Source organism: Paramormyrops kingsleyae, chromosome 7 (assembly GCF_048594095.1).
Source record: "Paramormyrops kingsleyae isolate MSU_618 chromosome 7, PKINGS_0.4, whole genome shotgun sequence".
Taxonomy (NCBI): domain Eukaryota; kingdom Metazoa; phylum Chordata; class Actinopteri; order Osteoglossiformes; family Mormyridae; genus Paramormyrops; species Paramormyrops kingsleyae.
The window spans coordinates 10,994,192-11,009,707 of NC_132803.1; the positions used below are offsets into that span (position 1 = coordinate 10,994,192).

General features: G+C 48.2%; 1 protein-coding gene across 4 annotated transcripts in view; it reads left to right on the forward strand.

Annotated features, from left to right (window-relative positions):
• Positions 1-4,812: 4,812 nt before the first annotated feature.
• unc5cb (unc-5 netrin receptor Cb) overlaps positions 4,813-15,516 on the forward strand; it is a 49,382-nt gene continuing 38,678 nt past the window's right edge. For 3 of the 4 annotated variants that reach the window (XM_023808236.2, XM_023808239.2, XM_023808238.2), the window contains exon 1: positions 4,813-5,418. In XM_023808236.2, coding sequence (XP_023664004.1) covers positions 5,307-5,418 — 112 coding nt within the window. In that variant the 5' untranslated portion in view covers positions 4,813-5,306. The remainder of the gene's footprint in view (positions 5,419-15,516) is intronic. The other variant, XM_023808240.2, reaches the window with a different exon arrangement.

The following is a 15,516-nucleotide window of genomic DNA, read 5'->3' on the forward strand; positions in this document are numbered from 1 at the left end:
GACCTGTGAGGATAGAATACTGATGTTGTTGCTTTCACGGTGGATGTGGATCACATGTCACTTCATGGTACCCGAGGTGCTGCTCAACCAGACGGCTGGGTCTTTATCCTAGGATACGGGAAGCCTCAGATCGGCATCCCCCGTAATGAAGAGCTCTACTGTAAGCCCAGAGTAAGCCTGCCGCTAGATTCTAGGTCTCCTTTCAGCAGTCAGGTTTCTAGGCCAAGTGTGAATCAGTGCTTCAGCATCCGAGGTTAAATAAAGAAGCGGGGCTTCAATCTGTGCATCTCTGCTGTTCTAAGTATTTGAGTGTATTTTTTATTCATAGTAAAACCCCCAATCCGTGGGCAGCGGCACACTGTGTCTGTGACCCCAGCTAAAAGAATGCAGAGCAGGGGGGCATGGGGGCCCCATCACACTGAAGGCCACAAAGATGCGTCAGCAAGCCTGTCAGTCGCCCCGCGATCTGCCTCCATTCACTTGGTCACAAAACAGCAGCCATTCAATTAACAATGTTCTGTTGTTGAAATTCTGATTGAAAACGTCTTTATGAGGAAAACAAATCTAGTTAGGAGGGCTTCTCAATGGTTTATTTATTGATTCATGTTTGTCTTTTTCTTAGCCAACGAATCAGCTTCCTCAAGAGCCATTTTGGACGCATCACTGCAGTGATTAGCATAGGCTCTTTGTATTCAATTTTTTTTATCATATTTAAAGCTCTGCAAATGAAAACACTGTATCTGAGTCACGTTGATTAGTGGGAGAGAATTGTCTGGCTGATGGCACCACGACATGCCGGAGTGATTAGAGGGACTCGCAATATCCATCCGGAACATTCTAATCAGATGGAACGTAAATGGAGCCGTCACTCACATGAAGACGCATTTCAGTTCCTGCAGGCAAACAAATTCACCGCCAGCTCATAATAATTTCATTGCATCAGTTCAGGCCACTGATGAAGCTCAGAATGTAATTAAGTGGGATTTGATTTGGAATTGTGCATGAACTGGTAATCAAACTACCTGAAACGGTTGCCGTTTGAGGCGCACTGATAGGTCTACTCACGTGTCAATCAGAGAGACACAGTCTCTCTTCCTGTTTTGGTTCACTTTACGTTGAGCGCCAAATATATCATGAAAATAAGTATATTTCAGGTCCCAGGTTTCTGTAGAGGGGAATATTCTACAAAGACCATTAAAGATATTCCATAAAGACCAATCATATTTCTGTTTGTTGCTTTACCAGCAAACACTGGAATTCAGTGACCACTCTCCCTCGGTGTCCTGCTAACTTGACTTCGCTCCACGACTCTGTTTCCTGTTTGGCAAACCGGACGCCTGCATGGGCTTCACCAGGCCGCAGACGGGCGCCGATTGGCTGCATCCACCAGCTCGGCTGACAGCAGACTCCTGCATTCCGACTCGCCGCAACTGATCGTGCTGAATGCGGCAGGACAAGGGACGCAGCTTCTGGGCCCCTTGAGAAAATGCCCCCCCCCAATAAAAATTCCTAATTGTACATATTCAAAGGACCCTGTAAGCAGTGCTGTGCCCCACTTAATGAGGGGTGGGTGCTCGAATGGGGGGGGGGTGTGGCTTAGGGTAAGTTTTACTGACCGAGGTGGTGTCACTCGGTGAATTTTGACAGGGCACATATAGCCTCAAAAGGGGGGGGGGGTACTTTCAGTTTTTTGGGAAGAAGAGACAGGTATTTAGCCCCCACCCCCATTGTGCCTGCCCATAAGGTGCTGGGCCCCTTAAATCTGCACCTCTGGCCACAGCGGGCCTCACGGACAGCCAGAGCTCATGCTCTCCATTTGTTCCTAAGGATTTCACATTGCTCTTCTTCCTAAATGCACAATCCAGGCAGTTCTTTGTGTTTTAAATCAGATTAAAGCATCAGACGAGCAATCACTCCGACGCCGCTGCTTTCGTGCTGCGCGGCCGGGGGGCCGGACGGCACGTGGACTCCGGAGCGACTTCAGACGAGGGGGCATTGTGCCGCTCGCATGCCCCCCCTGGGCCTCGCACTCAGCTGAAATGGTCCCCGTGTCGCATTTTGCCGTTATTGTTCTGCTGGCTTTATTTGCTTGGTCCTGTGTCAGCAGCCCTGATATCTGGTAGCACAGTGACCTAGCAAAGGTCTCCCGGTTCAGGTATTAGATTTGGAAGCATTTCCACAGAGGTTTTTTCCTGATTAAATGCCAGAGGGGATGCATCAGGGCTAAACATCCGTGACAGAGCAGGAGAGCTGCGTTTGTGTGATCAGCCTGTTAAGTGTTTCTGACTCTGATGTCTTCTAAAGCCATGCATGTCACGTGATACAGCCTGCCACTCTGCATCTCTCTCCGACCAGCTGGGCCCAAACAGAGGTTTATCACATGCGAGTGCGTCCCTCAGTGTCTTGGAAGGTGTGATGCATCCAGCAGACCAAGAAGATCCCCATATGGAGATCGTGTCAGCCTTGTCATCTTGTACAATTCTGTCCAATCAGAAGACAGGCTTTACAAAGAATTCATAAGAGAAAAAAAGGATCACAATCATCACCTGAGTGGCTGCACATGCACAAAACTACGCTGGAAATGTGCGTATGCATTTTTTTCCACAATAAAATTCGCAGAAAGCTTGATAAGTTAGGTCCCTGAACTCCTGGCCAAGAGCTCATAGCTTTTAAGCAAAAAAAATCATACTAATTATATAATTTCTAACTTAATAAAATATTCTATTAACATATGTCTGTGGTAAGTAATCCATACATCATAGCAGCTGGGATTAATTAACAGAAATTACATACAAATTCAAGTCCAAAATCACACAGTACTTAGGTTTGTGCTGTTCCTCAAAGCAGGTCATTTACGTACCAGAATAATATTATTTGAATTTATCCTTATTCTTGTAAGTTGGGACGCTATGTAAAATGTAAATAAAAATAGAATCCAACTATTTACATACCATATAAACCCATATTTAATTGGAAATAGAACAAAGACAACATATCAAATGCTGAAACTAAGACATGTTGTTGTTTTATAACAAATACATGCACACCTTGAATTTGATGTCAGCAACACATTTCAAAAAATTTGGGTCAGGGGCATGTTTACCGCTGTGTTGCATCACCTCTTCTTTTAACAACACCGTGTAAACGTTTGGGAACTGAGGAGACAAGTTGCTGGTGTTTTGAAAGTGAATTTTTGTCCCATTCTTGCCTGATATAGGATTTCAGCGACTCAACAGTTCAGGGTCTCCTTTGTCATATTTTTTGTTGCACGATGCACCAAGTGTTTTTAGTGGGTGACAGGTCTGGACTGCAGGCAGGCCAGTCTAACACCCAGACTCTTCTACTACGGAGCCATGCTGCTGTTATATGCACAGAATGCAGGTTGGCATTGTCTTACTGAAACGTGCAAGGCCTCCTATGGAAAGACGTCGTCTGGATGGCAGCATATGTTGCTCCAAAACCTGTATATATTCTTCAGCATTAATGGTGCCTCCCCAGATGTGCAAGCTACCCAAGACATGGGCACTAATGCACCCCCACACCATCACGGAAGCTGGCTTTCGAACTGTCTGCTGAGAACAAGCTGGATGGTCCCTCACCTCTTTAGCCTGGAGGGTGTGGCCTCCATGATTTCTAAAAAGAATCTGAACTTTTGATTCTTCAGGGCACAGGATAGTTTTTCATCCTCCCTCAGTCCATCTTAAATGACCTTGGGCCCAGAAGACGGCGGCGTTTCTGGATCATGCTTAGATCTGGTTTCTTCTTTGCATGGCAGAGTTTCATCCTGCATACATGGATGCAGCGACAACCTGTGTTCACAGACAGTGGTTTTCGGAAGTGTTCCTGAGCCCATGCAGTGATTTCAGCTGTAGAATCATGTCTGAGTGCTGCATGAGGACCTGAACAGCATGGCGATCCAATATTGGTTTTTGGCTTTGTCCCTTGCATAGCGATTTCTCCAGATTTTCTGAATCTTTTAATGTTATTATGTACTGTACTGTAGGTAATTAATTCCTAAATTCTCTACAATATTACACTGAGAAACATTATTCTCAAAATACTGCACTATTTATCCATGCAGTCTTTCACAGAGTGCTGAACCTCTCCCCATCTTCACTGCACAGAGTGCTGAACCTCTCCCCATCTTCACTGCACAGAGTGGTGAACCTCTCCCCATCTTCACTTCACAGAGTGCTGAACCTCTCCCCATCTTCACTGCACAGAGACTCTGCCTCTCTGGGAGGCTCTTTTTATACACAATCATCTACCGACCTGTTGCCAATTAACCTAATTAGTTGTGAGATATTCAACCAGGAGTTTTATGTTAGCATGACACAACTTTTCCAGTCTTTTCTTGCCCCTGTCCCAACTCTTTTGAAATTTGATCCTGGCATCAAATTGAAATTGAGTGTGTATTTGTCATAAAACAACAAAATGTCTCACTTTCGACATTTGATATACTGTTTTTATTCTATTTTCAATGAAATATTGGTTTGTATGATTTACAAATCATTGCATTATGTTTTTGCATTATGTTTTGATTTACACTTTACACAGCGTCCCAACTTTTTTGGGAACGGGGTTGTATAATCCACAAGCACATTCAGGTCCACGTTTGCGTCTCCGATTCCTCTTTCCCGGAAAACCCTTCTGCTTTTGAGGACACTGGATATCTTTCCTTTTCATTTTCCTTCTTTCGCGTTAAATTTATCTGTATTGATGTTACACGTTTACATACAGAAAAGCGCTGCAGCTGATTGGTGAATAAGTTTTAGATAAGATTTAGCATTGTCAGTGTCCGGGAGCATCCGTTCCGAAATTCAAGCCGGGTCTTCCCATTCGCCGCCAGAGACGGCGGTGGGTTGGGTCTGGATTAGCTGCTGGAGCCCGGCTGGTAGAGGGCTGCTCCTGGAGCACCGCTCCTGCAGGATGCTCTCTGGTGTCTGGAAGCATCAGATGCCGCTGCAGCCCTGCATGGATCACTGAGGCGAACAGGCAGCTCTAATCATGAACCGAGCTTACGTCTCACACACTTTGTTCAGATAGAAAGCATTAAGCGAGCGGGCGTCACCTTCTCTCTCACTTCTGAGGACGGCGAGGTGTCGCTGAACGTCAACCTGCCGGATCGATCTCGTGTAGCAAGTTCTCCTAAGTTCTTGAATCGCTCTCCCGTCCTCGGTCGCGTTTGCGTTCCTTTCTTCAAACAGAGCCCAGGATCACCTGGGCTTCATCAAGGGCTTCCCAAGTTTTTTGAACCCTACGTTGCAGTCCAAAAGCAACGGGTTCATCCAGACTTCGAATCCATCATGTGGAAGGGTGCTGAGACCTCCGACGGCGGGCTTGCTAGATGCTTCCCGGGAACGTGGATCGTGTCCAGCCCGCTTCTTCTGCTGCTTGTCAGCGTAGGAGCAGCCCAAGGTGAGATCACCTACGCTCGGGTGTGAAACGAAATGCAGGTGATCGCTGCTGATACCGTTTGTTTATTCCTCTTTGTTTAAAAGTCACATTGACGAGTTTGTGAATTCATAATGAGCAGCATCTACAATTAATAGACCGCTAAACCGCTGGGTGGTTTAAGTGCATCCAGATCACGCCTTAGTCCACATGGGCGGCAGCACTGCAGCCTCCCATTCAGGTCAGCTCAAACTGCCCCCACTCTGTATTTGAACAGTTTCGGTGTTTTTGTCCCTGTCGTGCTTTTTTCCTCCCGCAGTCCAAAGTCGTGCGGTTAGATGAATTGGCGTTTCTGAATGGCTCATAGTATGTGCAAATGTGCCCTGTGAAGGACTGGCTTTTCCCCAGTCTTATTGTGCCCTATGCAGCCTGGGACAGGCTCCAGTCCCCCGCGACCCTATCTGGGGTAAGCGGCTGAGAGGGGATGATGAGCACATTATTGTAGCTTGAATGGCTGTACGAGCCTGTTTCGCTTGGTGTTATACATGCTGATAGCTATTTAAAACGTCGCCGTCTCAAACAGAACTGAGCGTGGTCTTGTGATACTGACTGTGATCAGGGAAATACGGCTGTGATGGAAATAATGTGGATGTAATAATATGAGTTTACATGCGGCTGATAGAGGAGGGACTGTCCGAGCCTATTTAAAGCCTCGGTGAAGGAGCGATGGGACTCCCAACTGTTCTCTGTCACTGGCAAGAAAATTATGTAACTCCGCATTGTCGGACTATTAGGCCTTATTTTAAATGTCTTTTTGGAATATATACTTTGTGCAACGGACAGTGATATTTGGACTAACTTTTATTTGACGTAGTTAGTGATTTATTTTTTAATTGCGGACCCTAAACGGACATTTAGAAAAACTATTGGAAGGAGGCGCGATACAGTAGGCTGCTTGGGAAAAATGCGATGAAGTAGCTGATTTCGTTAGCGATTACAATGAATGAAAAATTCAAAACTCTTCAAATGAAAGTAAATGATAAAGGACAAACTGATAAATATGTATTACTGGTCGTGGTTTATTTTAAATAAGGGTAATCGTATACATGGTTTAATCTTGGTGGTTTAATCATTATTAAAGTAATAATTTAATTGGTATGGTTATTTAAGACTCATTAACAGTTTGTTGTATTGGCAATATTAGACTGGATTTGGGATTTTTTGGAAACTAATTGTCGCCGTTTTGTTATTCTGACATCATTCTTTTTGATCTTTTAATAAGTGCGCCGGGGTGCCCATCTGCGTTCATGCTGTTTTTATTTTCTTGCCTTAATCTCTGGTTTCAAATATACGAGGTGTCTGCTTCATGTGCCATTTTACATTGTGTAGGAAACAGACGCTCCGAACTTAGGCGGCGTCCTGAATAAAGAACTAATCAGATGTGCTGTGACTTGTGGGAAAAACGATCGCATTTAAATTCAGTCCTACCTACGTTTTATTTTTCGTTTTTGTATGAAATTACAATAACGCTCCTCTGCCATCTCCTGGATTATCGGACCACAGATGGAATATAAAACCCAGAGACAATGAACTTCAAAGGTTACAGTAAATTAGTTTAACGAAAAATAATTTAAAGAATAATAAGTGACATCCGGGTTTGCTCCACGAGGCGTTCGGGTGTAAAAAACGCCCAATGATGCCTGTAAGTTTAAAAGGAAACGTAGCAAATGTTTGAATTATAGAAGAAGCGCGCGCGGCATCGTTCGAACCTAGGATTTTATTCAACACTGCAGCGTTCAGATGCTCTCATAACAGTACCTATATTAAATGTCTTTTATTGTATTCATTTTCCATGCTCACATAGTCAATTATTATTATAGTTATTTCGGCGCAGTTAATTAGTGCACGCAATTAACATTTTAATGAATACATTGGTCTGTAGTAGCTGATCCATTTGCGTAAGCTCTGTGCGTACATGCACCAGTGAGCAGACCGGATCTTGGACCGTGGGTCCGGCTGGCCCGGTGAGGCTGGCGTAGCGGGTGCCTGGAACGGCGGTGGAGGGGCTGGCAGGATACGCCGGCCGCCTGCCTGGGAGCACGGCTGCCGTTTTCATTTCCAGGCGCGCAGCACGCTGGCTTCGCTCTTCTGAATATCAGTGGTCTGTAAAATTGTATTCTACATTACGTTTCACTGAAAATAAGTTGTTTTTGTAGATCTAAGTATTGTCCTGCATCTTACTGTAGTCCGAATTGATAACTGAATGTGTTTTAGGAGTTTGATCCTGATTGGTAGCACTCATTCTAATTAGCTGTTACTTTGACAGCCTGGAGGTGCTGCCCCCTGCTGGTTGTTAGTGCGCAGAGCACCCCATCACAGTCTTGGGATCGCAGGCAATTGTGTGACGTGTGCCATAGAGATTGGATATAAAAGCCTTTCGCTGGAGCCAAGGGGTGTTTTAAAGCAGGCGCAGAAAACAGTGTGTGTAGCTGTACCATCTCTCCTGTCAGTTTAAGCGTGTGTCGTCCGGCAAGGGGAGCAGCGGATAACAGGATCAGACATTAGCATGTTTGTGATGTTATGCAGACTGCATTTCATGATACATACAGTGCAGAATGTGCCCCAAAGCACCTGCATCATCACTCACAGCTGTGAAAGCCTGTGTTTGCTGGTGATGTCATCCAGCCGGCCAAACCTGCACTTTCTCTCTGATCCTCCTGCTTGTCTGCGCTCCAGATCGCCCCGTGTGGGCCCGTGTGCAGGGATGGCAGTGACGACTCCGGCGGCTTTGTACCTATCCTTTTTGCTGCCGTTCTCTGCTATAAGAGGATAAACTGGGTCTTTGTTGCACAATTGTGCCAGAATTTTCTAGCTTCTCTGCCGGATAGTCTCGTCGCTTTGCCCCTCTCTTTTCTCCTCCTCCTGACCGGGCTGGTTTTGGCCAAGTAGTCCAGCCTGACTCTCCACTGAGTTCCAGCTGACAGTTTGCTCTGCTCTGCCTACCTTTATATTTCCGGGAGTTTGTATGCATTCTCACAGAGCCTGGCTTCAGGTACTAAAGCACTCACCGTGTAGCTCTGCATGAAGGCAGAGTTCAGGTACTAAAACAATCACCGTGTAGCTCTGCATGAAGGCAGAGTTCAGCTACTAAAGCACTCACCGTGTAGCTCTGCATGAAGGCAGAGTTCAGGTTTCTAAAGCACTCACCGTGTAGCTCTGCATGAAGGCAGAGTTCAGGTATTAAAGCACTCACCGTGTAGCTCTGCATGAAGGCAGAGTTCAGGTACTAAAGCACTCACCGTGTAGCTCTGCATGAAGGCAGAGTTCAGGCACTAAAGCACTCACCGTGTAGCTCTGCATGAAGGCAGAGTTCAGGTACTAAAGCACTCACCGTGTAGCTCTGCATGAAGGCAGAGTTCAGGTACTAAAGCACTCACCGTGTAGCTCTGCATGAAGGCAGAGTTCAGGCACTAAAGCACTCACCGTGTAGCTCTGCATGAAGGCAGAGTTCAGGTACTAAAGCACTCACCGTGTAGCTCTGCATGAAGGCAGAGTACGGCCCCTGTCTGTCTTTATAAAGATCAGACCTGCACACTTGTGGCTGCAGTTCTTGAAGCTGATTCCCTGCGATGTCCCCAGACCCCCTTCAAAGATGGGTTCTGCTTACGGGTTTACCCTGCCAGAAGAAAGAGGACCAGTTTTTACCTTTTCTTGTCACTGGGGCTGTACCCTCAATGGTCTGCCAATTGTACCCTATAGCTGTTGGTAATTGTACCTTTTAAGGTACAGAAATGGTCTCTGAGGAACATTCCGAAGGTAGAAATAACATTAATGTGCCTCTAACTGTACAAAAAAGTCCCTCATAGTCTATTTCTGTGTTTTAAAAGGTACAATTACTTAGAGCTAAGGGTACAATTGGCAGGCCGTTAAGGGTACAGCCCCAGTGACCAGCAAAGGTACATACTGGTACTCTTGGTGTAGCTGCCTGGTCAGTCTCTCCCTTTCTTGTGACGCTGCATGTTGCTTGCCCAGCCTCCTATCGCATTCCTCAGGTAGCTCTCAGCGTGCCAGCAGATCAGACCTGGTCCTCCTTAGAAACCCCCCCCCCCCCTCCCCAGTGTCCTGGGGGCCGCAGCTGCCAGCACTGCAAAAGGCTGTTTTTGTCACTTCACAAAGGAACCATAAGGCCACTGCAGTGCCACGGCTGGCGTGCCCTTCACCAACATGCCCCCTGATGGCATCACGGCTGGCTTTTATTTTCTTTTTAACCTTGCTGCCCGATGTGCCGCTTCGTGTTCCAGCTGAGTGTGGAATTACGCTTAATGAAGGTGAGTTTGGGAGCCCGTTCGCTGATCCTGTCCTGCACGAACGGCGCAGTGAGTAGCTCACCTAGCATTAGCGGCGGTTATCAAATTGTGGTTCTCAGCGTGAGGTGATTTTCTGAAAACTTCCTACCTCCACTTGGCAAACTTTGTTATTAGCGGTCCGTAAACAAATGTTATATGAGTGTACACCCCACCCCACCACAAAATGCATTGTGTCCTTCATCACCCTGCCCCCCCCCCGCCCCACGCTTTCGTCACTTTATCCCGTGAACATGTTCCTGCTCGGACACACACAACCTGTGGACTCGGAGGAGGAGCGGGTTCGAGAGAGCGACCCAGGGAGGGACTCCCTGAGCGCCGTGAGGGCCAGTCCCGCTCCTGTCACCCAAAGGCGCTCTGCTCCCCCCCCCCCCCCCCCCCTCTGAAATCTGAGGAGCGTTTCTGTGGAAACATACTCTTTGAATTTGCATTTTTATCTTCTCTGTGGCCTCCGTCACGGGCTCGTTCCAGAGAGGAGATGAAGTGTGCGGTTGACGCCTTGGGTCCCATTTCTGGCTGAAAGACAAGCATTTACCACAGTGGGGGTTTAGTACAGGTCACCTTCATGTGGGGGGGGGGGGTGCTTAAGACAGGCATCTCCTGAGTTGAGTCTCCTGAAACGAGAGTAGTCGGGAGGGGGTGTTCTCCGTCGGACGCCAGGCAGGCGTGCAGCTGCAGGCTGAGGTCATGCAGACGTCTCGTCGTATTTGTCAGGAGAAAAACGATGCCTGATCTCAGGACGAAAGGCGCAGGATTTACGACGTGCAGAAAGCTACCTGCTCTGCGTGTGGTGACCACTGGTAGCAGGAAACGGGGGATTTTTCCTCTGATTTGGTTTGGTAGGGTCTGAAAACAGTTGTTGTCACTTGTCCACAGGGGGGAGCAGAAGTTTTAATCTAGGTTTTTTTTGTGTGTATGTATCATCGGTCATTTTGATAGGTTGATAGTTGTTCTGTATCCTGATGGTTTAGGTTGCCAGAGTGTGAGGTGAGACTCTTCATCGGGCTCAGGAAGGCTACCCACAAAAAACCTCAGTGATTAATAGACAGAGAAACACGTTTGATGTCTCCGTGGTGTCCCAGTGCTGGCCGCTGTCCTGGGCTCGCTCCCCTAATCTACGCTTGGTCCTCTGTTCCAGATCTTCTCACTCCCCTCGGTCACGGCCTCTAGGGCATAGTGGGAATCCATCCAGGAGGATTAAGGTCTAGTGTGTCTCCTTAAAGTGACGTGAGTTAAACAGTGTTAAGGGCAGCGAAAGGCCCTTTGAAAAGCTGCTCTCTCCGGGTGCCAGCGCTGCGGCCGCTCGTGGGCTTGGAGCGCGGACAGAGACGCACGGTCAGCTTTTCCTTAACAGTGGGGTGTGGTTTCGTCAGAAGAAAGGCTGCTCTCAGGCTGGCGGCGCCCCTGTGGGTGGGAGGAGAGGATTAAACAAGCTTCCCTGCGGACATGTTTCCAAAAATGGGCCCGTTTATAAGGAGTTGGGCGTTGGAGCACCTCCCTTTGTCCAGACTCTCTCAATGTCGCCATTTATCCCTCCAGTTTAGTGCGTGTGTGTGTGTGTCTGTGTGTGTGTGTCTGCGTGTGTGTGTGCACGCGCGTGCGCACACTTGCTTATGTGTGTGTGTGTGTGTTGTGTGCATGTTTATGTCAATGTCTGTGCCTGCGCATGTTTGCCTGCGCCGTGTGCGCAAGCTGCCTTGAATGAGCTGTCTGACACGCGTTCCCCTGCTCTTTTAGGCCCCCTGCTCCTCCTCCTCCCCCCCCCCCCCCACCGCTCGTCTTGTCTCCGTGTTCACAGATAAATGTTTTGTTGTCCTCCGCAGGAGAAAGTTAGGAGGAGCGTCAGCCCTGAGTTTGTCCTCCTCTGGCGCTCGCTGTTCAGAAACGTCCTTCGCTTTGTATAGGATTCAGTGGAGCTGCACATATTGGTCTGAGAGAAATCATCGAGGCTCAAAACCACAATCTCCCCTCCCTCGCAAAGGCACAGGCCTCCCCAGCCTCCTGTTTGTATTCAGTAACTAGCAGAACAATCCACCAGTGACTAGAAAACAGCTTGAATCTTTTATTAAAGCAGTGTTCCAGCTCTCGGCCAAATCAATAGGCGCTTTTGATTAAATCTAAACTGCATGTTGCAAAAATATTGACAGTCAAAGCTGTGTAAAGTAACACCCCAATCCAAAATGTTTGCTGCTCCTGTGGGCAAGTTCACTGATCCCCGGGCACTTCCTGGCACCCAAGGACATATGCACTCCGGGTATTTGTGCCCTGGACTGGGCATCTCGCACCGTTCGAGCAATTAAATGATGTTTTATTTACACAAGTATGTTGGGATGCTTCTTTTCACATATCCCACCTTCTCTCCATTGAGACATACATAGGCGGTTGTGGTACGAGGGTGGGATTAAACTATTTATCTGAGCCCCTTGGAGTGTTGGAGTGTTTCAGTGTGTTAAGGGCCTTGCTCAAGGGCCCAATAAACATTGTATGAAGGATGGGATTCAAACCAGTGACCTTCTAATCGCAAGCACAGCGCACTGAGCCGCACAGCACCCTACGTTCTGCTGATTAATACACCCCGATGTCTCATCCAGACAGGAAGTGACAGATTTACAGTATGGATGTGTTACCGTGCTGTGCTGCTATCAATGCCGTTACGGATGCCGGCACTCGATAAGTAAACATTGTAAACATACAAGTTCATCCGAGAGTATGTTATTTTTAGAGAGGTAATGGCCTTTATGAGACTTAAATGCATATAAATCATATATACAAGTAAAAATGCGGTACTGATACAGAATAATATTCTCGCAAAGACTGTCAGATGGATCTTCAGAAATGAATAACCCTCAGGTCTGAATAAGCTGTCAGTTGCAGTAAATCATTCTGCTGCTGTTACAGGAGAGGAATGATATTGTAGAAATTAAATTATTCAACCAAAACATCTCCACAATGTTCTCTTGGAGGTATGTGAATAATATGAGATTAAGAACTGTGTGTGTGTGTGAGTGAGAGAGAGAGGAGAGACCTGATCCACGGTTAATATGGAGCTGGTTTGTTGGATCGGGCCTTTCTGCAGTGACCTTGGTCCTCACCGTGTCGAGTTTGCCAGTTACATGCTGCTCAAAGGCTGTGTTTGGGCTTTACTCGTCCTCCTCGTCCTCACCTGGTTTCCCCTGTCTGCTCTGTGGAAGAGCCTGTGCATGTTTATGCAGTTACTGTACCTATGTAAGGGGCTGGTCTTACAGGCAGGGGATGCTGGCGCAGGGGGCTGGAGTTGGAGGCTTTCTTTGTGGGTTTGGTTTAAACAGCTGGGGGGGTGAAGAAAGAGACTGCTGGTTTGGGATCAGTGGAACAGGAGCAGAAGCTGAGCAGTAGGGTGTAAGGATAAGGCCTGTGGGGGTGGGTGCGTTTAGAGAGGGTACAAGTCAGCCTTAGGGGGTCAGGAGCAAAGATGGAGTGTGTGCTTATTTCCTGACCCCCCCCTTCCCCCCAGTCTTACACCCTGAAATGGAAGGAAAGATGAGAAGAGGTTGGCTGTGGATGTAAGTGGTGTGTTTGGTGAGTGGTGTGTGGGTGACTCAGGTGAGTGCCCCGAAGCCCCCCTCTGCTCGCCGTATGCTTGGGGGGGGGGGAGGTGAGGGGTTCCGGAGAAAAGCAGATGGAGAGATGTGTGTAGGAATAAACCTGGGATGGCAATCTGTTCGACGTGCAAGACGTGACGTGTTAGAGTGTGACACAGCTCTGAGTGCTGCAGAAACGGGGAAGACAGAAGGAAATAGCTAGGGGTGTCTGTGAGTGTGTGTGTGTGTGTGTGTGTGTGCGTGTGTGTGTGTGTGTCTGTGTGCCCCCCCCTCCCCCACCCGCCTGAGCACAGAGCTGAAAAGCCCTTTAGCCCTGATATCTTTCAGTAAAGTGCTGAGGTGCCTTAAAGCCCCACCGAAGGCAGCATACACTTTCATCCATGATTACTGACCCCGAGGTGGTGTCCCTCAGCAGGACACCTCTCCATCAGGCCCTGCCTCCTCTCCACTCCCCCTGGCACCATCGTCGCTCCCCCCATGCAGGGAACTGCGGACACGGTTCAGTGACGGTATGACGTGGGATGCTTCCTAAAACGGGGGGGGACTGCCAGAGACTGATCGGCCCGGATGCAGGGTGCGGGGGCTGCCTGGGCGGATGAGATGGCCATTATTTGGCGTCCAACTGCCCCCCCCGCCCCCGCCACTCACTCACACTCCCCTTGAATTTATTAAGGAGTTAAACTGTCCCCCTAACTTGAGCTACAAGCAGCTTCAACAGATTCCACTTCCAGGTCTTCTGGAAACAACGTCTTGTAGGGATCGGGGGGGTCGGGAAGCTTAGTGAGTTACGGCCCCCGTGCCTGAAGCATGAATACTGTACTGTAGTGAGGGAGGACCCCCAGACCTCAGGCCTCTGCTGTATGAGCACAATGGCTCCTTTCAGAGTGGCTCCATGCTGCAATAACCCTGTCTGTCCTCTCATGGGGGGGTCGGGGGCTTTCTGACAGCCCTGCTGGCCCCCATCAGGATGTATATGTGTTGTATGTCCCCGCTGAAATATTACCGGCTCTTTAAAGATTAATGGCGGCGGGGCGTTCTTGCGAGGTAGCTGCCGTTCCCCAGTAGCTGCGGGGGAGCGCCTGCCCGCGCCGCACCACAAGCTCTGCAGCTCCTCCCAGCTTTAATGGCGAGATCTCCTGGTTCACTGTGTCTGTAGCCATGCCGCCCTAGTCACGTGACCGGAGGAATGGCTGGGTCTCTGTCGGGCGGTTTGTAGGTAGTGCTTCTCCTGTCCTCTCTGTCGCTTTTGCAGTGGCACAGGTTGCCGTCCTCTCTGTCGCTTTTGCAGTGGCACAGGTTGCCGTCCTCTCTGTCGCTTTTGCAGTGGCACAGGTTGCCGTCCTCTCTGTCTCTTTTGCAGTGGCACAGGTTGCCGTCCTCTCTGTCCCTTTTTCAGTGGCACAGGTTGCCGTCCTCTCTGTCCCTTTTGCAGTGGCACAGGTTGCCGTCCTCTCTGTCCCTTTTGCAGTGGCACAGGACACTATACTTTTTCATGGTTGACAGAAGAACTTTGCACCTTCAGGCTTTTCCAGCTGTTCCTTGAAAGGTACAGTTCTCAGGAAGTGGCCTCATCACCATTTAGAGGGAATGGAGGCAGTCTTTGGAATCTGGTGAGGCTGTCCACTTGATGAATGTCTCAAGCCGTGTGTTTGTGGAGGTTTGGTGCAATCAGCTGATTTGATGCTGAGCATCATATGTATGTAGAGCAGTCAAAGTGAGATGCCCTGATGGCACACAGTAACTGCGAGTCACACATCAGAACCTTGGATGGATACCAGGAGAATGACCTTCTGCCTGTTGTGCCTGATTAACACCATGCAGTGTTAGGGCAAACTGTCTGTCAGTGTCCCTCCTGGAAATCTTTGCAGGGTTGTTTCAATTGGCCTTGGATATCAATAAGTCCTATAAGTCAGTTATGACTGAAAGGGCTAAATTGATATTCAGATGCATGGATATGCAATCCATTAGCAAAGAATATCTCTGTCTGTACAGCCGCTATACAAACTGGATCCTATGCTGGTGCAACTTTGCTGAAACTGCTTCCTCAGGCATACTAAGCCCATACAGTTTTTACTCTCAGCTGAGTTTCTGCCAAATCACTTCACTCAATTGTGAAGATAGTTTGTGTTTGAGGGTGTTGATCACCTGGCCTGCTTCCTGTAGACGCTGTTGGTGCT